Source organism: Protopterus annectens, chromosome 2.part0, assembly GCF_019279795.1.
Source record: "Protopterus annectens isolate FY-2018-M chromosome 2.part0, PAN1.0, whole genome shotgun sequence".
Lineage (NCBI taxonomy): Eukaryota > Metazoa > Chordata > Ceratodontiformes > Protopteridae > Protopterus > Protopterus annectens.
This window is the reverse complement of record NC_056728.1, coordinates 494476307-494500041: the sequence shown is the minus strand read 5'-3', so window position 1 is coordinate 494500041 and position 23735 is coordinate 494476307. Positions and strand designations below refer to the sequence as shown.

The 23735-nt window shown below is 40.6% G+C and overlaps 1 protein-coding gene across 2 annotated transcripts in view; it reads left to right on the top strand.

The window, feature by feature from the left end:
* GOLM1 (golgi membrane protein 1) overlaps nucleotides 1-23735 on the top strand; it is a 1295551-nt gene that overhangs the window by 314505 nt on the left and 957311 nt on the right. For both annotated transcript variants that reach the window (XM_044060901.1, XM_044060899.1), the window contains exon 3: nucleotides 20877-21056. In XM_044060901.1, coding sequence (XP_043916836.1) covers nucleotides 20877-21056 — 180 coding nt within the window. The remainder of the gene's footprint in view (nucleotides 1-20876; nucleotides 21057-23735) is intronic.

Here is a 23735-nt window from a genome sequence, read left to right as displayed (position 1 = left end):
CGAGCTTGTTGTCCTCTACGCAACTGAGGAAGATAAGTACAAAAAGCTGTCATCTCCTAGGTAATGAGGAAGGTTGAGTGCTGTAGTAATTCGTAGCTTATTTAATGCTTACAACCAGTGCTGAGCATGAAGAAGCAGAATCAAGTGCTAAAATTAAAAATCTGGCTAGTTCTAAAGGAAAAACTGAAGAGCAGACTTTATGGTACCGGAAATGGTTTAACCCTAGCCAAGTGGCGCTGCGTGATGCGCAAACACAGGTTTTTAACTCAGAAAGTTGAAAGAGGTAGAAATCAGCCCAAAACGGCCAGCAAGGTTAATTTCAGAGCTGGAAACCACTCCTCTTGCGACAGGCTGCTCTAATGCTTAGCACTCTCATTGATGAGCAGAAAGACCTCCCACTACCACAACAAGGTCTGGACCACTCAGAAACACAGACTAAAGTCCTGAAACCAGCAGATATGGGATCCGGACTATTCTAGTATAGGAAAGGTGGGAAACGAGCAGTACAGATAGTATTTATTCGTTTTTTTTGTTTGTTTTTTTTTTTTTTAAGAAATTAAGCAGCAAAAAGCAATTTAAACAGTAAAAATGCACAGAAAAGGCTGTCACATTTGAGTATGATGCCTGCAGTACTAAATGCAGTTTAAATTTTAACTTTTAAGCAGATAAATCAAGTGCACACACAGTACAACAGTTTAACAGTAAAATGCAGCAGAAATGCAATATAACCACAGTAAAAACGTTTTTTTTTAAAATGCGATAAGCAAAAACAGTTAAAGCCAAAAAAGGTAGTTAGATCAGCAAAAAGTCTCTCCTTCTCATTTATGGTGCTGTAGTATTCTGCAGGACGCCCAAATAGGATCCACCAAGCTAAAAGGAAAGCAGCAAATTGCATAGAAAGAAATAGAATTTGTTTGAACAATACTTGAAGAGTAACGCTCAGGATGAGGAGTGAGGTTTAAGGGAAAGGCGGAATTGATCAATTTATGTAATGCTTGAGTGACTTCTGTTTAAAAAAAAGTTAAAGATGTATAATGTGTACTGCACGAGAGTAACAATGGAAAATGTTACTATGTCTTCTTTTATATTTATTTTCATGTCACTGTTTAAAATGTGATAATTTAAGTGCATTGTGTAAACTAAATAAATTCTTAATATTATTTCTAGACATTTGATCAGGTGGATCATTTGTAGTGTAGCCTCAGCAATTCCCACTGCTTACTACCCTTTTCCATAAGGAATTGCTGGGATAAACCGTTGATGAATTTGGTTATTCTTCCATTAGTTTTAGGCTGAGTTTACGTTGATCAGGGAACTACTTTGTTTTATATGAAGGTGCATTCTGTTCTAGTAGAAAGGGATTCTTTGGAAGTGGTGTTTGTCTTTCCAGTAGGTTTTGTTTCAGTGCAAGTTCAAGTTATTTGTATGTGTTTTTGATATTACAGGTTTTGCGGATATGTAGGAGATCACACAAGACAGGGTTTGATGAGACCCTGTAAGCTAGGCAGAGGGTACCCTTTTGAAGTCTGTTTGAGACAGATAGGGAGAAAAAGTATTGCAGCAATAAATTGCAGCAATAATTGTAACACATGGAACATATTCCCGATTCTCTTAATGAGAAAACAATGGACTTTCTCGGATTACATTACGTGTTAGGACAGGTATCTACCAAATGGAACGTTCTGTTCCACATTGGCAAGCAAAGAGAAGGGTAGTAAGATCTTTCAATCTAGGAGATATGTTTTTGATGATCAGCTGGGTCAGTTAAAAAGATTTTCTAACCATAATTGATATCTGCTGGTTGAAAGAGAATTTATTGTACAGGAAAGTGCTAAAGTTCCTGGTGACTGTCTCACTTTTTTGTGGGATACTATTTATGTGGTGGGTGCATGGGTTGTCCTGTTTACCAAAGGAACATACTATACTTTCTGGCATATTTAAGTTTAGCCAGTGATCCTGGTATCATTTATTTGTACACATTACCTCTTCTTGTAGGATGCTGGGTATATTGGGAAAAGGATGCTAAGGATGGAACTGCCAGGTAAGAGGAAAAGAGAAAGGCCTAAGATAAGGTTTATGGATGTGGTGAGAGAGGACATGCAGGTGGTTGGTGTGACAGAGCAAGATGCAGAGGACAGGAAGAAATGGAAACGGATAATCTGCTGTGACAACCCTCAATGGGAACAGCCGAAAGAAGAAAACTCCCTCTTGTAGGATCCGGGTGTTTTCCTGAGAGTTGATGATGGCACCAAGTCTGCAATCATCTTTAAACTTGATGAGTCAGAAACCTCTGATGTCAGTCTTGACATCGGAGAAATAAATATGAAACAGGAGCATCCCCAACACCCAGGCCGGAGAACCCCACTATAAATAGGTCTTTTAGGGGAGAGTGTGCACCCAGTTTTGATTTGCTGAATTCTGTTTGTGAGTCAGTTTGCTACTTAAGGGCTTACATTTAGATTGATTAGTTTGTCTGTAATATCACAGTTTTATAGTAATATTAAGAGGTCTTAGCTAGACCGAGTTGAGATGTGTGCGCCAATCTGTAATTGTAGAATGCCTGAGTAACGTTTTCAAAGAAGTCTGGTAAGATAAGCAGGCAGGCTTCTCTAAAAATAACTCGGTTTGCTTTGGGTAGAGGGATTGTAAGTTTCTAGTATCGTTGTTTGAGTTATGTAGTGATGCAGTCATCATTATGATCACTGCTGCAGTAGCCTTAGCTGTATGGGGTTATATCCTGCCAAGGATTATAGCACCTAGCCAGCTTCTGAAGCTTCAAGGGTACTTTCCACATGCCCAAACCATTAGTGAGCTTGAGCTGAGAGGGAGAAAGAGTTGTTTGGGCACTAAGCCTTTCAGAGATTTCCTGCAGTAGAAGAATCTCTTGTTGTCTTTTGAGGATCAATACTGCACTAATGCTTTCCATTGCTGGGCAGATGAGTACAATTCAGGGGGAATAAAACTTCCACACTTTTCTTTAATAACAGAAACTGAACTTTTTCTGTGACTAACTTCTAAGCTTGGAAAAAATGTTTTTATTGACGGTCTCTTGACTTTCAGTAATAGGAGCGTTACTTTTGACTTTTACTATTGGATGTAGGGAAAGTGCTTTTGTGGAAAAAGTGACTTTTTACATCTTACCCGTTTTACTGACTACTGTTGCCAGGCTTCACCAGGGATCTGGCATCTTTTTCGGCTTTACCGTGAAGCAACCTACTGGATCCTCACTCCTTTACCACCCAGAAAAAAAAGAAAAGAAAGGTAACAGGTTTTGCCACCTCGGTAGGCTGCTAAAGTGCATCGGCCACAGATGGGTAGTTCTGGTATTGCTATTTTTGGCTCCTCAGACTATTCATCTTTTCCTTGGCTCCCTTTGGTTGAAGTCCCTACAGCTACCATGAACTTGGGGGATGGAAACATTCATTGCTTTTGGTGTGCCCTTGGTAGGCAGGGGAGAACTGATCTTGTCAGTCCTTGGAAAAGGAGCAGGGAATTCCTCCCTAACTAACCAAAATGGAACATACGTCTTCCCCTGTTTTGGTTACTCAGATTTGGATTAAAGTTGAATCCAGGCTCTTGACTCTTTTTTCAGTTCAGCTGTTTCTGGCAACACAAAAAGGGATTATTCATACTCTGAAGAGGTTAAAGATTTTAAATCACATAATGGTTGTGAAGGGAAAAATGTTACGCTTTTCTTCTCAGGTTTCTGATGTGTATGACTTCTGCCAGTCCCTTTGAAGAAAAATTTTTTTTTTTTTTTTTTTTTTTTTTTTTTTGGCAAACTGTTTCTGCATTGAATCTGTTTCAGTGGTCACATGATGTTCCACTGTCTCTGAAGCCGTATTATGATTTATTGCACCTGGATTTTCCTGAATCTACTCCGATGCCTCATTTTCTTTCAATGTTAGAGGACAATTATGTGACGGTCTGTATCTTGCTTTGCAACCAATGTGCTGTACCCCAAGAAAATTAGCAGGTTATATAAAGTTGTTCAATCTTAAGTTTTTACGCACTAATCCCAGATCAGACCCAGCAGTTATTTTTCTGATGAACCCTGCTGTTAAGCATTTGGCTAATACCAACCCTTGCTTCTGACAAGGATAGGAGAGTTTTTGATAGATTTGGGGAAAAAGTGCATTTTTAGAATTGTCAACTGTGAAGCTCATGTGTTAAAGTTTACACTTGCCTGTTTTGAGTACATGAGGAGTTTTATGACATTTGTTTTCTCTTCTGAGGAAAAAAAAACATCCATATGTAATTACTTTTGTGTCTCAAGTGGCTAGCCACTATTGAAATATACTTTGATTCTGATTCCACTTCCACTGCTGCTGCCATTGGAGCTAAGAGGAGGTTTAATTGGTTGATTACTCAAAACCTTCCTTAAGATTTCAAGGCTGAAATTTGAATTCACATTTGGACTGTTAGTTTTTTTAACCATCTGCTGCAGGGGTCTTTACCAAGTGTGACGAGAGGTAAGCTGATGTCTCAGATTTTTCAACCTTCCTTCTCTAAGAAGTTTAAGTTAAACATTTAAAAATAGTGGCAAGGAGGTTTCAAAAAGAATGGTGGAAGCCCAGAGTAAAGGACAGTCTGATAAGACAGATTGACTATCTACAGGATTCTCCTCCCTTTTACCACACTGGAAACTTTTAATTCTTACAGAGAGTCTGAACCCCCATTTCTGTCTTTGGCAACAGAGTTTTGAAAGTAATTAATCAACATTGCAGATGGCAGTAAAAGTCTTTTCTTCCTTTTCAAGGGATACCACCTCGTCTGCCAGACGAAGGTTCTCTTTTCCCTCCTGCCTTTCAGCATCTACTGGCTGAGGGGTGATAGAAACAGTCCTCCCTCCTTAACAAAAGAGAAGGATTTTTTTTCAAGAATGTTCTGGTGCCAAAGAAAAAAAATTCATGGAGACCAGTTCTGGATCATTAACTTTCTAAACCTGTTTGTGATCATGGCCAAGATCAAAATGTTATTCTTTGCAGCTTGTTATATTTCATGCCCCATTTGAGTTTTCCGGTGACCTTAGATTTAAAAGATGCATATCCTCACATTTTTATGGATCAAAATTTTAGATATTTCTTGAGGATTTCCATGTCTGGAACATTCTGGCTATTCCTCTGCTTTACTGTTTCTGACTTCTCCAAGGGTATTCACAAAGTGTCTAGCTCCTGTGATAGCGCACTGTAGACTGCAGGGTATTCACATTTTTCCTTATTTAGACTACTTACTTATCTTTGCAGAGGTTTATCAAAGTGTCAGGATGGGACCTTTCACTTTTACGAGAGACCTCCTATACAGACTGAAATTCCAAGAGAACATACAGAAGTCTTGTTTGCCTCCTTCTCACATGATTGTTTTCCTGGGGTGTCTCCCAGATACCTCAGTTCAAAAAGTTTTTCTTCCACAAGAAAAATAGATCTGTATCTGCTATTCCTGAGTTTTTCCACTCAGGCTACTGTCTCAGCCTAGGAATTTCTCATGATACTGGGTCTAAAGGTGCCTATAATTGTCACGATTCCTTTGACAAGACTCCACATGAGAAACGTTCAGTGGTCCATAAATGTGTACTGGCGCAGTTCCTGCATCACCATCCCCTTACATTCCAAATTCCAGTTTTCTGCTTTGTGAAAAGGGAGATATTTTGGTGGAGAAACCAGTTTTATCATAATCCATGTCTCCCATTTTCTCTCCCAGCTCCAGCGCAATCAACAGATGCCTCAGTCTTTGTGTGGGGTGCAGTGTTTACAGGGACAGACGTATGGAGCCATTGGAACAGAAAAGACAGAACAGGACACATAAATGTAAAAGGGATGTTGGCATTCCTAAATGCTGTCAATTTTCTCAATCATCTGTGGTCTCTACTACCATTACAACTCTTTACAAACAGCACCACAGTGATGTGGTGGATAAACAAACTGGGTGAACTAGATTTTAACCTCTGTGCAGATGCTATCCTTTGATATAGCAGTTCAGCACAATCTCACTCTACAGACTTAAGACAAGTGGAGTGGGCCTAGGACAGACCCTCACAAATGGAAATTGAGTCATGGCTGAAAGAACAGACTTGCATATACATGTGCCAACATTTCGATAGGGAGCTGTATATATGTATATCTTTTGTGTGTATGGCTTCTTTTTTTTTGGTTATTTTGTAAGCATTTTTCTTTTAAGGTTGTTGCCTCGGTTTTTGGGGCAAGAAAGCTATGAGCTGTCTTTTATGTGGAGCTCATGACAGAGCACTTGGAGAGCACCCTTTCACTTTGAAAAAGGTAGCAGTTGGGCAGGACTCCTATAGCTTAGGCTACTGCAATAGTGATCTATTGGATCAGCTCCTGTTGTAAATCTGCTTTAACAGACTTTTGTGATGATTGTTGATTCAACAAGCTGAAGAGCATAAGTCTTGAAATTTTAATTATGTTTATTGGTTGGCAATAATTATCTTCACACATCATAATTATAAGATTCAAAGCAGTATAATTAGAACAAGGTATGTTTTTTATTTTCTTAAAAATGTATTATCTAATATGTTTGGCATGCACCCAACATACAAGGCATAATTGTCTTCTCTTATTGTAAACTTTTTTTTCTTTTTGCAATGTAGAGTTGTATATAAAAATCGATACTTAAATAATTGACTTGTGTTCTGTATGCTTATATGTGTGCTTCACTGTTTGATGAGATTTCAGTTCTTTCTCTTTTTCTTTAAAAAGAAAGAAAAACTCAACATATTCTAGTTTTGTTGGTGTTTAATATAAGAAGTGCCTTTAAGTTTTGCAGGAGCCATGGCACTGTTATACAAAATCTTTGAATGTGCAACACATTGAAGACAGTTGTTTTTTTTTTGTGCAAATCCAAATGCTATGTATTAAGGATCATATTTGCATTTCTTTTTAATTCCAGGAAAAGATGCGTTAGCAGTAAAATAACTGTTAAACATGAAATGTTTACATCAGAACCATTCATTGATAAGTGCATGTTTTCTGTACTTTCAGTAGAAGTAGTCTCACTTGTATCAGAGTAACTTCATATTGCCAGTTTTTTGCTCATTGGGACTCACCAGTAGCTCCCCTACTTAACTTGTGCTGTTTAAAAAATCTAACTTCTGTTGCTGCTGTTTTCTGTTGTAAACCAACAAATATATATATATATATATATATATATATATATATATATATATATATATATATATATATGTGTGTGTGTGTGTGTGTGTGTGTGTATATATATATATATATATATATATATATATATATATATATATATATATATATAAAATATTTGCTGTTGTATAAAGTAGCTAATCCACTCAGTAATTATTGAAGCAACTTTTATGTTATAAAGATTTTTTATTAAATAATCCGAAAAAGTTGGATTTTCAGAAGAAGGGTACCATTCCATGTTATAATTGTTCAAGCTGCACAAGTATAAATCAAAGTTCAGATTTTGTGCATCCTGTTGGTGGCAGAAGGTTTACTTTTCAATGTACAGTGACATGTAATACCTCTGGGATAGTATATCTTGCCACTTGTACGCAATGTCCGGGGTTTTATGTGGGGAAATCAGCAAGGAGACTAAGGGATAGGATCCTTGAACACAGGTCTGAGATTAGAAGGAATATAGGTACAAATTCCTTGGCTCATCATATTTCTATGATGGGTCCTACCCATGAGTTCACTTTTAGAGTCATTTCTGTTATTTATTCAGAAATAAGACTAGGTGATCATAACAATAATATTGATATGAAAGAATATGAATGGATAGTGAGACTTGAAGTAGATAGAGCCCCTGGTGTAAATAAACAGGTTACACTAAAACCAGTTTTAAAGAGAAAACCAAGGAAGATTAGAAAAAATAATAATAATAACAAAAGTTGTTTTCTTGTTTCAATAAAGGCTTCCCCGTAGTTGCTATGCCTTTTGTGAATTCTTGGTACAAATAAACAGGTTATACTTAAACTTGTTTAGAAAGACTAGTAAAAATAATAATAATAAAACGTTTTTCTTGCTTGACTAAGCCCTTCTCTACAGCTGCTGTGTCTTTGAGTCAATCGTGTTACAATTGAATTATGGCTGTGTCATGTGCTTTTTATATAAATGCTTGCTTTTAACTTTTGTTTTATGCAAGACACTGAGGAAGGATAGCTTGCTTATCCGTAAGTTTTGTCAGTTTTAATAAACTTGCTATTGGCTTGATGGTGTGGAGAGAATATTTTCTATAATATAGTTATGCCTGCTGAGTTTAACCTTTCTGTATACTTTAGGGTTTTCCTATTGTGCTTTAACTTTGTGAAATGATCTCTTATATTTTTTCTCACTCTGTTAACCTTTAGCATGTGCCAGTGTATTCCTACTGTGTTGTACCTTCTGAAATGATGTATCTACATCCTTTTGCTCTCTTTGAATATTATTGTACTATTATTATTATTTTTGTGGAGCTTTTCTCCCCGGGCCTCCTCTGAAAATGAACATGTATCCAGTCGGACTATCCCGGTCAACAAATGTAAACTAAAAATAAGTAAGTAAAAAAAAAAAAAGATCATTGAATGTAATGAAGTAATGAAAAACATTCCTTTAGCAAATAAATGTTCACTGTGCAACATGAGAAGCTTTTAGCTGAAGGCAACTGTCTGGTGCTCATGTTTCTATAGAGACAAGCTAATAAGAGCAGTAAAAACAGAATTTTCTTTCACTGGCTAAAAGATAATGTTTTCCGAAAGCTTTTAAGTCGTTTACTACATATGGGAGAGGAATAAAAAGACAAAAAAAGACAGCACTTAAAGTAGAAACACAGTTTTTACCATGAGTCTTAGCATGGATATCTTTCATCACAGGTTAATTAAAGCCTGCAGGTGCAGCTGTCAATCTGGAACAATTGTTCCTATTAAGACATTTAAGCTTTATTATGTGAATATGTATATAGTCTTGTGTGTTTGTATGAAGTTAGCAGGTTATGGGGTGGGGTTGTTTTTGTTTTTGAGTGTTTTCATTAAAATAAAAAGTATTGTAAGATGTGACACAGGTTCAAATGCATATGACAGAAACAACTGTATAAAAGATCAGTGTGAAAAACATTAGTGCATGCATATAACAAAAAAGCTGAAAGTACAAAAAAGAAAGACTGGTGAGTTATATTAAGAAATGCAGAGTGCAAATAGCTGTGCTACAGGAGACTGTTTGGAAAGAAGCATATGAATTTGATAAAGAAACAATTTCAGGATGGTTATTCAGTGGAATATCTGGGACAGAGGAAATGGGGAGTACTTTAATTGCTAGAAGAGCTCTAATAGTCATAGAAGGGGGGAAAGGTTACAATGGTAGATTTGTAGGAGTAAGGGGCTACTGGCAGGGGGGAGGATTACCTTGGAATGTATATAGGTATGTGTGTGTGTATATGTATACATATGTATATATATGTGTGTGTGTGTATATTTATGTGTGTGTATATATATATATATATATATATATATATATATATATATATATATATTTATTTATACACACACACACACACCACCTAAAACCTCTACATTAGAGCTTAAACAAATTCTGTGAGAAATAATCTGCTTTCAGCAGGGAGCATTACCGATAGGTAGGGACTGAAATTTGATTTGCAACAATATGTATCTGGGGGACCTAGAAAGGAAAATACAACAAAATAGGGTACATTTTTTATGAAATGTATGAAAATATTTGGTATGGAAGATATGGGTTCAGTAGCAGGAGCTCTGAGACACTTTGCATATTATTCCCCAATGTACAAAAACTAGGCTAGGCTAGATGGAAATTACATTCACAGAAACACATGCATTTACTTGAAAATTTTGATATGCACCAGTAACTATTTCAGATCATAGACCAGTAATAACTAAAATAAAAATGCAGAGTAATGAAATAAAAAATGAGACACTGGCATTTCCCTACCTATCTGTTAAACTGAGAGGAATTTAAGGAATGGGCAGTGGAAATTATTTGGGAGTTATTAGGGAAGATAGAAATTTGTTCAGAAAATTTAGCTAGGCAGTAAGATAAATTGAACGTGGAGTTTAAAAATAGGGTAGGAATAAAAGAAAAAGATATAAGTAAAGAGAATTATTTGTCAGTCCCTCTAAAGGTTAAAGCATTGCAGAATAGGGGGAATATCACAGAACAAGAAAAGAAGGAACTATAGAGAGGTAAAGAGAAAATAAGGGACCACCTGGATAATATGCATGAGTTTAGAAAGATTGCTATGAAGCAATTTTTTAATAACTGCAGAGCACAAAAGCATTTAGCACAATGCCATAGGTAACAGAAAATAAAAAGTGTTGTTGCCAAAGAAATGTTATGAAAATCTGTAGAAAGCAGAGAAATGTGAAAATTAAAAAAAATACAGATGGAAATATGTATGGAAAAATTTAATATGCTAAGGTTAGAGGTAGCTGAGGCTCAATTACTAACAATTAGGTTAGGATGAAATTATATAAAAATGGTCATGTATAACCAATCTACAGGAAAGTCTCCAGAAATAGATGGTATTGCTGTAGAAGTTTGGAAACTAGGAGGGAAGAAAGTGATAAAGATCTGGAGGATTTTGTTTAACAGCATTTTAAAAGGAGAAGAACCACCCAACATCCTGGAAGAAAGCTATGGTGGCTGTAATAACCTAAAGACAGTAAAGATCCAGTAGAACCAACTTCATACAAGTCCATTTCAATTCTAAACCATGATTTTAAAGTGTTTGTCTATAATGGCTAAAAGAATGACAAAGGTGATGCCAAAATTAAATGATGGATCATTGTGGTGTTGTGGAGGGGAGAAAACAATTTGACAACATTAATAGAACAAGATGATCCAAATGGAAGCAGAATATAACCAAATACCACTTATATTGGTGGGTCTTGATGCAGAGAAAGCATTTATTTTATGAGTAGGGCAATGGAAGCATCTGTATTTCCTGATATTATAATAAGGTTAATTAGGAGGCTATGTGAGGGATCTGAGGAGAAAATTAAAGTGGGTGGAGGTTCCTCCCTAATAAATTCAGTTTGAGCAGGGGAACCAGGCAGTCTTCTTTGCATTATATTTAGAACCATTGGCAAAGAAAACAAAGGACTCTGGTATGGTGGTAATCGAGATATGTTGGCTTTATTTGCAGATGATGTTTTCTCCCTGATAAACCATAAAAAGAATATTCTTTTGACCGTTTCAGGTTTTCGGGATACAAAAGTAATGAAGATAAAATCAACAGCTTTAAACTGTGTACCCGCACAAGAATTGGTTCAGAAACCCATATTTATGGGGACATGATTAAATGAAGTACTTAGGAGTATGGGTTAAAAAGATTCTGTTATGGTAGATAAGTATATGTGGGAAGAGACTAAATAAAAAAATAATACAAAAACAGAAACTAGAAGCTTTGTTTTATGGGCATGGAGAACAAGATACAAGCAATGAAAATGTTGTTAGTCTCTCTAGTTTTATACACAGGTCAGGCATATTTTATCAACCAGAGAAGTTGTGTATAGCAATTAATAAAGAGCTGAAGGATTTTATTTGGGAGGAGAGGATGGCAAGAGTCAAGTCAGTAAGTTGGTCTTTCCAGTAGAACAAGGTGGTTTGGGATTATCTGATTTTGAAGGGGTATTTCAGGGCTACACAGTTAAGACTTATAGCTTTTTGCTTGTGCAATGTACATAATTCAAAGTGGAAAGGATGATGAAATGGGGGGAAGCTCAAGAAATAAGGAGAGACTGAGCTTTTGGATGCAAATCCTTAAGGAGAATCGCAGCAACCATACATAATATTATGTTCATGAAGTAGCAGAAAGTATTCTAAGAACTAAGCCAACATGAGAATGGAGAAAGAAAGTTCTGCTAATAGAGATGTATGTAATTTGGGGTACAGAGAATAGGCAAGAGGGGGCTGGATTTTACTGCAAAAAATGGAAAAGGAACCAAGGTATTGGGAACAAATAATTAGAAAATGAAAGGTAATAGAATGAGAGGAGGCCAAGAATACATTTGGACTGCAGGCTAGAGATTGCCTTCCCTATCAGTGATTGATATCAGAGTATAGAGAAAGGAAAGGGGGATCCTAAGTAAAAGACCGGCATGGTAGAGTTTTTAGTAGAAGCTGCCATTAAAAAAAAGATAATTATTAAGGCATATAAAATATTGCATGATAACTGTAATAATCAGAGGTGGTTAGAAAGGATTGGGAAGAGAGATTGCATGAGCAGTTCACAAAGAAACAGTGGGAGAATATATGTATGGCTCCCATATGTGCAACAGTGTTTAGAAGAGTTAGGATTTGTGCTTGGGTGTGCTTGCATAGGTACTTTTATACCACAAGCAGACTCCGGAAATAATTTTTCCTTGGGTAGATTGCAAATGTTGGAGCTGTGATGGGGAAGAAATAGGTAATTGGAAAAATATTTTTTGTAGTGTAATGAGTTGGCAGACTTAAAAAAAAAAATCCATGCAGACTACTTTGTCAGAAATACTGGATGAGCAAATTGATGTAACTAAGGAAATTAGTTTGTGAGCTGAGATATGGAATCGGAATTACCTATACAAGGTAAAGCCTCGCTGAGTTTAATTCTGATGGCTGACAAAAAAAAAAAAAAAATCATTTACTAAAAAATGGAAATTAAAATCTAAGCCAACCATACTAGAAGTAGTGAGTATAGTAACAGTGATACTAGGACTGGAAATAGGATCTTTAGAAAATAGTAGGAGCAGACTACATAATGGGAATATATGCATGCTAATATTTTAGAGGAGGGATGAGGTTTAAGGAAGGCAGAAATTGAATGAGCTGCGTAATGTTTGATGGCCAATGACTATAAAAGATTATATGTGATGTATAATGTTTGCAACTGAAAATATGTCTAAATGTGGTTTGTTTCAGTTTATATAAATGTATGACTGCCAGTATCATAAGTGATAATTCAATAAAGATGTTTTTTGTTTATAAAAAAAATCTTGGCTGCATTGTCAATCCCTTGGGTGTGGCCTTTTTCCAGACTTTCTAGAAAAGTACATCCATCCATCCATCCTCAACCCATTTTTGCACATGGGGTCAGGGTGTCACTTCAGAAGTGACAATCATCTTGAGCCAAGGTTTAAACCATTGGTTGGCTAGACCTGCCACGGAACAAAATGACTTTGGAAATATGGTTAATAATTGAAGCAAAAATGTTTGTCTGCTCTGTGTATTATCAATAGCCCATTTTTTATTAATGGATTGTGTTGAATAGATGTCTGATGTCCTTCAAGGATGCATCTGCAGTCCTTACATATGGGTTGTCCTGCCTCAGGCAGCCCTTCGGTCGGCCGGATTCCAAAGTCTGGGTCCGGCGTCGGCTGATGTCGCCCTTTTCCCCGACGTCAGAGCGCCTGGGGTATAAAAGCATCAGCCGACGCCATCTTCCTCAGTCTTTCTTGCCACGTGGTGCCCGAAGCAGAAGCAGTTCGCAAGTGCCGGTCGGCCAGCTCCTGTATCTTCAGCTAGCGAAGACTTCAAAAGCTAAGTACCCTGTTGGGGACTCTTTTCTTGCCTCAGCCGATGTCAGATCAAACGCTTAAAGTTAATAATTGCTTAACTTGTGGGAAACAAATACCTCATAAGGATTTCCATTCTTACTGCCTCCCCTGCCTAGGCCCAGACCACGACGTCTCGGCCTGTACAGCCTGTGCCTCCTTCAACCGACTCACTCTTAGGCGTCGGGCGGAGTTTGCAGAGGAACTTTTTGGGGGCTAGTTACTGTTACAATATGCCGTCGGAGACTCCGACTTCTCATTTAACCAAAAAACGGAAGGACAAGAACCGACACACGCGGACCGTGGTTTCGGCTGAAACCACGCCTAGGCCTACCGCGAGTGTCTCGGTCTCTGCTGAAACCGAGTCCTTGGTACTTCCGACCGTCGAAACCGCACAACCGACAACTTCGGCCCCAGAGGCCTCTTCTGAGTCGGTTATAGAATTTCCCTCAGAAACCGGTGTCCCAGAAACATCCGACACCATTTCCCTAGACAAAACTACGCCAGCACGTGGAGCAGCCAGGCCTCCTGCATCCATGTCCATAAAGGCATTCACAAGGGCTAAAGCTGCTAAACAGCCAAAATCTCTGCCTCCCAAGGCTATTCCTCAGGGATCCACTACAGGTTCACAGATTCTAAGTTTAGCTGAGGACCTTATTTCCTTAATTAGGGGCTCTCAGCCACATCCGGACAGGGGCTCTCATCCTCCTATAGACAAAAGGCCCAGGGTTGAGCCCACTGATCCCCTGTCCTCTGATGAGGCCTCAGATGGCTCTGCTCTTTCTGATTACCAGGATGAGGCCTTTACAGCCTATGAGGATTCTGATGCAGAGGAATCTATTCCCTCTGCCTCCCCTCCTGAAGAGCTGTCCTTTGGGGAGACCCTTCACTCCATGAGAGAGCATTTCAAATGGCAGGGCCAGGAATTCTCTGTTTCCAGGAAGAGATTAAGGACTTTTTTGCATTTACCTCAGCATAGACCTTTGGCTATGCCTCCTGTTTTGAATGTCATTGATGATGTGTACTCTGAGTCTAGCATTACCCCTGACTCCCTTCCTCCGGCTCCTGTCAAACCCGATAGGTACTACAGGGTCCCGGACTCGCATCATTTCCTTTACAAGGCCCACTCTGCTGACCCTGAAACTATTTCCCAGGGCCCTAAAGGGGTTGCATCTGCCACTACTAAAAATCCACTCCCCTCTGAAAGGGAGTCCAGGGCTTTAGAGAGATGGGGTAAAAAAGTGTATACTTCTTCCACTCTTTCTATGAGGGCATTAAATTGTCAATTCCATATGATACAGTACCAAGAGTATTTGTTGGATAAATTGCATAAAAAACTGTCTTCACCTGAACCCCTAGATCGCACGTCACTTCAGGATCTGGTACATAACTCCCAACAGGTTAGCAACCATTTCTTGCAGTGTGGTTATGATGCATTGGAAGCTTCATGTAGGTCAGCAATGACAGGTGCAGTCATACGTAGACATACTTGGCTGAAGGAACAAACTCTGCCAGATCATGTTAAAGCAAAGCTTCTGGATGCGCCACTGGAAAAGCAAAAGTTATTTGGCTCCACTGCTCAGGAGGTCTTAAAGAAATTTGAGGAAAAGGCTAAATCTGTACAAACAGTCAAAGATTTTCTCCGGGTCCAACCACCAAGATTCAGCAGAAATTGGCCCTCTAAGAATTGGTCCTTTCCAGACACAGAGAGATTTCAAAGAGGCAAGAACAGGCGTGCCAGAGGTAGAGGGCAAGCTAGAGGCTCCTACAGAGGACGTCAATGGCAGCCTCCTAACCAGAGAGGTAGTGCAGGACCTACAACTGCTGCACAAGGACAGACTCAATGACTTTACCTTGACCCCGCCAACCAGGGCTCAATTGGAAGCACCTTTGGGTGGAAAGCTATCTTTATTCTCAAAAAATTGGCACAGTATTACAAGGGACAAATGGACACTGCAAATAATAGACAAAGGATACAGGTTCCATTTTCATACATTACCAAAAAGAAAAGGCATGCCAAACCTGCCACTGAATCAAAGGGCAGAGGCTTTAAAACTAATTTCCAACCTATTGCAAATGAAAGCTATAGAAAAGGTTCCTCTCACAGAACAAGGCCAAGGATTTTATTCCAGACTATTCCTTGTCCCAAGAAAGGAAAAACAATGGAGGCCTATTCTCGACTTGTCTGCACTGAATACTTATCTCATTGTGCCAAAATTCAAAATGCTGACCCTACAGCAACTCCTTCCCATGCTGGGCAAGGGGTCTTGGCTGGTAACTCTAGACCTCAAGGAGGCATACCTGCATGTCCCTATCAGACAAAGTTGCAGAAGACACCTCAGATTTCTTGCAGGTTCAGAGCAGTATCAATTCTCAGCATTGCCCTTTGGCTTATCTACTGCGCCCAGAGTATTCACGAAATGCCTGGCATCAGTAATTGCACACTGCAGACTTCAGGGGATTCAAATATACCCATATCTGGACGACTGCCTTATACAAGCAGACAGCCAACAAACATTGGTAAAACACTTGAGTTATGCCATCCGCCTACTTCAGGCTTTGGGATACACAGTCAACATTCGAAAATCAAGACTTGTTCCATCCCAAAGAATAATTTTTCTGGGTGCAAAACTAGATACAACCACCCAAATGGCTTTTCTCACAGAAGAAAAACAAGAACAACTACCGGATTACTTCAGAAACCTGGCAAAGCAAACTCAGCTGACTGCAAGGAAAATACTGCAGGCCCTGGGTTTCATGGCATCTTGCATTCTTCTGATTCCACAAGCAAGGCTGCATATGAGGAAACTACAATGGTACCTAAGGAGTCTATGGTCTCAACACAGTCACAGCCTAGAAGCTTTGATCCCCCTCATTCCATGCCTTCAAAAGGAATTTCTGTGGTGGGCTCAAGCAAGCCAGTCAAACATGGGTCTGCCTTTCAGCAAACCAAATATCAGCCAAACCATTACCACGGATGCCTCAGACCATGGATGGGGAGCGCACATGGAGGGCAGATGCATTCAAGGACAATGGACACAAACAGAATTTCGCCTGCACATAAACCAAAAGGAAATGCTGGCAGTGATACATTCAATCGAGGCCTTCAGGCACTTCCTACATCAAGGCCACCTGCTAATAAAGACAGACAATACCACAGTTATGTGGTACATAAACAAGCAAGGAGGTACCTATTCTTACCCTCTTTGCAGGCTGGCAATGAATCTTTGGGAACTTTCCCTAAAACTAAATATAGAGCTGCAATCCCAGTTTGTACCAGGAAAAGACAATGTACTGGTGGACAGCCTAAGCAGAAACATCATGGATCCACACGAATGGATGCTGCACCCAGACACCTTTCTTCAAATAACACAATCATGGGGAAGGCCGGACATAGATCTTTTTGCCTCCCACCACAACCATCGACTGAAGAAATTCTGCACAAGGACATACCACCCACAAGCATGGAAAGTGGACTCTCTCTCTTTCAGCTGGAATACTCTAACAGTATATGCATTTCCACCTCTTCCGTTAATGACCAAGGTCTTACTGAAGATCAGGACAGAACAACCAAAAGTGATTCTGATAGCTCCGGACTGGCCAAGACAACATTGGTACCCACTGTTAAGGAGCTTGTCACGTACGAAACCGTGGCCTCTACCACAATGGCCACTTCTTCTGACACAGCACAATTACAAAACTCTGCACTCCAGCCTAAAAACCTTGCAGCTGACAGCCTGGAAAATACCTTGACTCCTCGCCTGGATAAACTATCCAAAAGGGTAAAGGATATCATCAAGGAAGCTCGGCGGCCTTCCACAAGAAAGGCATATTCAGCAAAATGGAAAAGATTTCGTACTTGGAACTCCACAAAGGGCCAAGATCCGACAGTAATGAGCATTCCACATATCCTGGAATACTTGGCAGAAATGCTCCATAATGGCCTCTTACTCTTCCATAAAAATTCATGCTTCAGCCATTTCAGCAGAGTACAACACTGATCCACCTGTATTTTCTCATCCGCTGCTAAAGCAGTTTCTAAGAGGGATAAAAAACATCAACCCTCCAAGGAAACCACCAGTGCCTACATGGGACCTTAACTTCATGTTGGAAAAAATTAACTCTACCTCCCTTTGAACCAGCAGCATCTGCAGAACTACAGTTCCGGTCTTGGAAGACTGCCTTCCTTTTGGCCATAACCTCAGCAAGAAGAGTATCTGAGTTACACGCCCTCATGGCATTACAACCATTTCTTACTTTTCATCAGGACAGAGTCTCCTTGAGAACCAATCCTTCATTCATGCCAAAGGTGGTATCCAGGGTCTCACTGAACCAAGCTATTCACCTGCCTACCTTCTTTCCAAATCCACAAAATAAAGGAGAGAAACTTCTGCATACCCTGGACATTCACAGACAGTTGCGCTACTACTTGGACAGAACTAAGACTTACAGGAAAACTGACCAGCTTTTTGTAGCATATGCTGCTGGTGTACAAGGAAAAGCAATTTCCAAACAGACAATTTCAAAATGGATAGGGAATTGCATTCGATTCTGTTACTCTTTTCATGGCAAACCTGTGCCAGCCAACATTAGACCTCATTCCACCAGAGCCACAGCCACCTCCACAGCCTTCTTAAGAGGGGTGGCTACAAAGGACATCTTAGAAGCTGCTACATGGAGCTCCGTGCATACATTTTCCAAGCATTACAACTTACCATTATATTCCAGATCCAGAGCAGGCTTTGCTACTGCAGTCCTGCAGGGCATTTTAGCTACACCATCCTTTTCTTAGGTCCTACCAACCCCAGCTTGGCTATGGTATTCTACCCATATGTAAGGACTGCAGATGCATCCTTGAAGGACATAGTACAGTTTTGTACCTACCATAAATGTAGATGTCCGATAGGTATGCATCTGCAGTCAGGATTTCCCTCCCTCCTACCCCTCTGTGGTATTCCTTGAGTAGTTATCCCTCTTTCTAGCTAGCTGGGGTTATCTATTATGGTGTATTTGTTATATATATATATTACTGTGCATGTTTGGAATTTATTGCATCTCTCCAAATTTAGCCTTCATTAGAGGGCATCTGGGGCAAGAAAAACTGAGGAAGATGGCGTTGGCTGATGCTTTTATACCCCAGGCGCTCTGACGTCGGGGAAAAGGGCGACATCAGCCGACGCCGGACCCAGACTTTGGAATCCGGCCGACCGAAGGGCTGCCTGAGGCAGGACAACCCATATGTAAAGACTGCAGATGCATACCTATCGGACATCTACATTTATGGTAGGTACAAAACTGTACTTTTCTGTGAAAGTTAATGTGCTAGGTGTGGATATAATAAGGATTTGCATGAGTTGTCTTTTTTTGCCTGGATCTGGAGCAGTTTGGGCTTTTAATGAATATGGAGAATAGGCGAAAAATGCTTTTGGTAACTCCATTGTGGCCAATGCAATTTTTTTCTGCTGTTAGACTTAAAAGTAGGATTGGCCCTGTTGCCCCTGAGTGTGGACCTCTTAACTTTAAAGAAAGGATCCCTAGTCCACCCCAACTTGAGAATAAGGCTGACAGTGTGGATGATTTAGTGCTCATCCCTTTTAGGAACAGGGTTTCTGAAGACATGCTGTCTATCTTGAGGGAGGCCAGAAAACCTAAAACAAGAAAATCGTGTCTGTCTCTGTAGAAGAAGCTCTCCATGTGGTGCGTTAGCAGAAACCAAGACCCAGATTCTTTCCACGTCCTGCTGTTTCTCAACGTTTTTGATTTTATCACATCTTTACAAAACAAGCCTGTCATATGCTTCACTGAAGGTTCATGATTTGGCAGTGTCAGCATCTCTGCTGCTTAACTCACCACTTTATTCCCAATTGTCAGTTAAGCAGACCCTTAGAGAGGTATTGCATTTGAGTCCACCAGAAAAAGAAATTACTCCATCATGCGACCTAAATGGCACATTAGAAAAGATGAGCTTCACCTGCTTTTGAGCTAGCTGCTTCCATCTCCTTCAAACTTTAATTTTCAAAAATTGCATTGCTGGTGGCAGTAAAATCTGTTGAGCATTTTGGATCTGTAAGTCTTCATGTAAGACAGCCCTTTTCAATATTTTCAAGGACAAAATCACCCTAAGTGCTGATCCTTCCTTCATGCCTAGATATTTGTCTCCCAGTATTTTTCATTGCCTCAGAATAAGGAAGAAAGACTACTATACTCACTAGATGTGCACAGACAACTGGATTTTACTCAGACAGAACAAAGCTCATTAGGAAATCTGATATGTTAATTTCTTATGTTAAGGACTGGGAAGGTAAGCCAGTTAGCAAAGACACCAAATTAAAATAGGTAGTATATTGCATCTACTGCCATTACTCCTTTCATGGAGACACTGCTATGCTATGATAGAGCTCATTTCCTAAAAGACTCTGCAGCTACCACCTTCTTCCTGAGAGGGGTTAGCACACAACCTATTTTGAAAGCAGCAACTTGGTCTTCTGTACACTGTTTTTTTCCAAACATAGCTTGAGTAGTACTTCAAAGGCAATAGCATGCTTTGCTGTGGCTGTTCTGCAAGACCTGTTGTCCCTTACTACTTCTCAGGACCAGCTAATAAGCTTTGGTAGTGTTCCCAAGAGTCAGTACTGCAACAGAATTTTACCAGGAGCATAATACAATCACATTAGGAACTTGCCGTAGTTGGAAATGTTCAGATAGATCCACAGTTGCAATATCAGTTCCCACCTGCTATGCCCTCTTTCCTCCAGATATACATAGATTGAGGTGGATGGACCACCACATCACTCTTTCCTACCTTTCCTCTCTCTCTTGATTAGGCACCTCCCCTCCTCAGAGTTTAGTGGCAGTCCCGAGAGGCAGTTTTTGGAGTCCTGTGGCTGAGGCTCATACTCCCCTGGGGACTTGTTCCCTCAAGGTGGGTTGTGCTCTGGCAGCCTTATGCTGAATTCCTTAGCCAGGGTGAGAAAGATCAGAAGATGGCACCAGCCAGTGTTCCTTTACACCATTGACATCCAAGTAGGAGGTAGTCCACCAAACCAAGATGTGAAGAGTTCTTGAAGTCAGGCAACTCATCTGACTTATGCAGGCAGGAATCCCAACAGTCATTACTACAGTTGTGGGTATAGAGCTACATTACATTCCTTACAAGGTTGAGTTTACTCAACACAACTGTCCTTTCTGTACCAAAGAAAAGCAGAAATGTAAAATTGAAGTGCTTGATTGTATTCATTGCTGTTTCGAAATTCATTGAGTTGCTGTGTTTGGTCTTTTTGTGGTGAATTGTAGTATGTTGTTGTTATGTCTTTTTAGTCTTTTTCACTGTCATCGAAACAATTGATTTCAGAATCGTCTTAATGAACTGGAAGTAAAAGTTCGACGGGCAGCTGCAGAAAGAAGTGCTGTGGAAATCAAAAAGAATGAATTCCAGGTGCAACTGGAAAGATACAAAAAACAGATTGAAGATATCCAGTTTAGACACGATATGCAGATGAGCAATGAGCAAAAAATATGGAATGATCAAACGGTAACATTTTATTTGTGGTATGATTAGTATGATTATTATGCATTACATTTGTGTTTCTTGCAGTTTCTCGTTTTAATGCTTGGTAATGGAAAAATGAGTCCTTAGCAGGCAGGCACCACAGACAGTTAAATGTTAATTTATTATTTATTGCTGTTAGATTCCAAAGGTGTTGGTTGGTTGGAGCTTACCGTAGTGTAAAATGGACTCGTTACTTCCATCCGTCAATCACTGGCCTTTTACATTTTTTCTCTAGTAATATCTGTGTCACTTTTGTGAGGGCAATGTCTACTTTACACCAATGTGACATAAGCTGTTTTGCATTTAGATGTTGCCCCCTTCATCTTCATATGATGTTAAGTTGTCTATCTCGCCTTCATTCTTGCTGGATGGGTTCGGAGCTGATCCTCTGCTCCGACTCAGCCTTTTACTAAAGGTCGAGAGCTATTTACCGGCTCGAGGCCTGCCCTTATCCCACAATGCTAGGTGTCAGATATCCAGATCTCGTTTGCCGCTTCAACTACGAGGTTATGTTTTTTACCAGCTCCGGGTCATATAATTCTTTTACTTCTGTTTTACTATCAGAGTTGTTGTTATTTTTAGATATTCTTCTCTGTTAGTTTTATTAGATTGTGTTACCCCTTTAGACCCCACCTAGGAGCTCCTTTTTTCTGTTGTTACAGAGTTTTCTCCTCCCCCCCCCCCTTTTGGGGTAGTGGTTAGGCCTTTTGGGGTAGTGGTTAGGCCTGTCTCTTTAGTATTGTGTGTGTGTGTGTGTGTGTGTGTGTGTGTGTGTGTGTGTGTGTGTGTGTGTGTATATATATATATATATATATATATATATATATATATATATATATATATAATTTTTGTGTTAATTTGTTGTTAGTCAAAACTGTTGTAGTTATAGTGGTATTGTATTGTTAGTTTTAGTGCGTTTGTGTCTGTGTATAGTGTTTTAAGCACTAGTTAAACGTTCCTTGGTATCTCTTTTATCATGTCTAAAGATACCAAGGTTTCAGGTTTCAAGAAGTGTGACTCGTGCTGTCAGAAGATGTCTCTGACAGACGGTCACACTTCTTGTGTTTATTGTTTGGGCCCCCTACACCTGCAGGACTCTTGTTCGGTCTGTCATGCTTTCAGTCCGAGAGTCCTGCAGGAGCGTAGGAATAAACTCATTTTGAGAGGCTTGTTAAAGCCAGAAGGATCCCCGGCCAAGTCTTCGTCGGGGAAATCCTTAAAGCCCGCCAAACCGTTGGCTCCCTGTTCAGAGCCGACGCCAAGCGGAGCTTCTGCCTCATTGTCGGTTCTGGCTGGAACCAACACTTCAAGACCTCAGTCTGCTCCGACTTTGCTATCGGAGCCTTCTCTGAGCCAAAAGCATTCAAGATCCCCCTCTTTAGAGTCCGTTCGCTTGGCTCCCAGGTCCCCATTACTACAATCGGAGCGGGGCCATAGATCCCATTCCTCTCGGTCCTCCAGGCTATCTGATCATGACTTAGGGTGGTCAGCAGGCACTGGCCAAAATGTTGACTAGCCCTTCTAAACAGATGTGGCTATCCCTGTTTCTTCAATAGTTCCTCCTCCGACTCTACTACCGTGTTCGGAGCCGGAGTTTGTTGGGGCTCGAATCGTCAGAACGTCGGAGCCAATACCCCACCTTTCATCTCCTTTGTCAGCTCAGATATCTTCATTGGTTCCGTCCTTGGAGGGATCCGGGCGCCGAGACTCCCTCGTTGGCTCCGAGGGGGTGAGTGGCATCGGACCCTTGTCCGACCCCGTTCTCCCTCTCGGGTCCTCGGCGCAGGTGAGCTCTGCCCCAACATCGGCCTCGGAGCCATCCCTCTCGGTGCCAGGAGGGGTCCACGTCTCTTCGGAGCGGGGACCCTCTTCTCTGCCTGATAGGGGGCACCTTTGAGGTCATGAGGAGCGTGCTGACTCCGGTGTCGGCTCCGCGATCGATCCCTTCGGCTCCTCCCCCCCATGGTGCCCGTGTCAGTCTCTGTCCACCCTCCTGACCCCAAGCGTGGAGAACAAGCGCTCCAGGTAGCCCCATTGGGTGTTTCTTCCTCTTCCGAGGCCTCCCCTGATCTCTGAGGAGCCCCCTCGGAAGAGAAAATGTAAGAGGAAGCATGTTGTCTCTCCCGAGTCAGTCACCTCTGACACTGACTTGGAGGATTCGGAAGGGTCCCCAAGGTCCCCCTCTGAGGATTTCTCCTTCTCAGACATCCTTGAGATCCTTAAGCAGAGGGGGAACTGGACCGCCCTCAACCCTTCCGAGGACGATTCGGTGTATCTGGACGCGTTTGGTTCTCGCCCTTCCACCTCCTGGGTGTCTCCTCCTTTTGACCTCCTCATGGAAGTCATGGCTCGGAAGGCATGGACGGCCCTGGACACAGTGGAACCAACTCCTTGCAGGCCCACAAAATTCATTACAGCCTCGTACGACAAACAGTTTCTTGCAAAGGGTGTCCCTGTTGATGCCATGGTGGTTGCAGCAGCCACTAAGAAGGAGTTGTCTGACCCTTCAGTGCCTGTCCATCCACCTAATAAAGAATCTAGACAATGGACAGGTACGGGAAGCGGATGTTCTGTTCAGCGACCTTTTCCATGCGGTCGCTGAACTATCTGTGCCATTTCACCCGCCTTCAAAGAGATCTCCTTAAGGAACTGGGTGATACC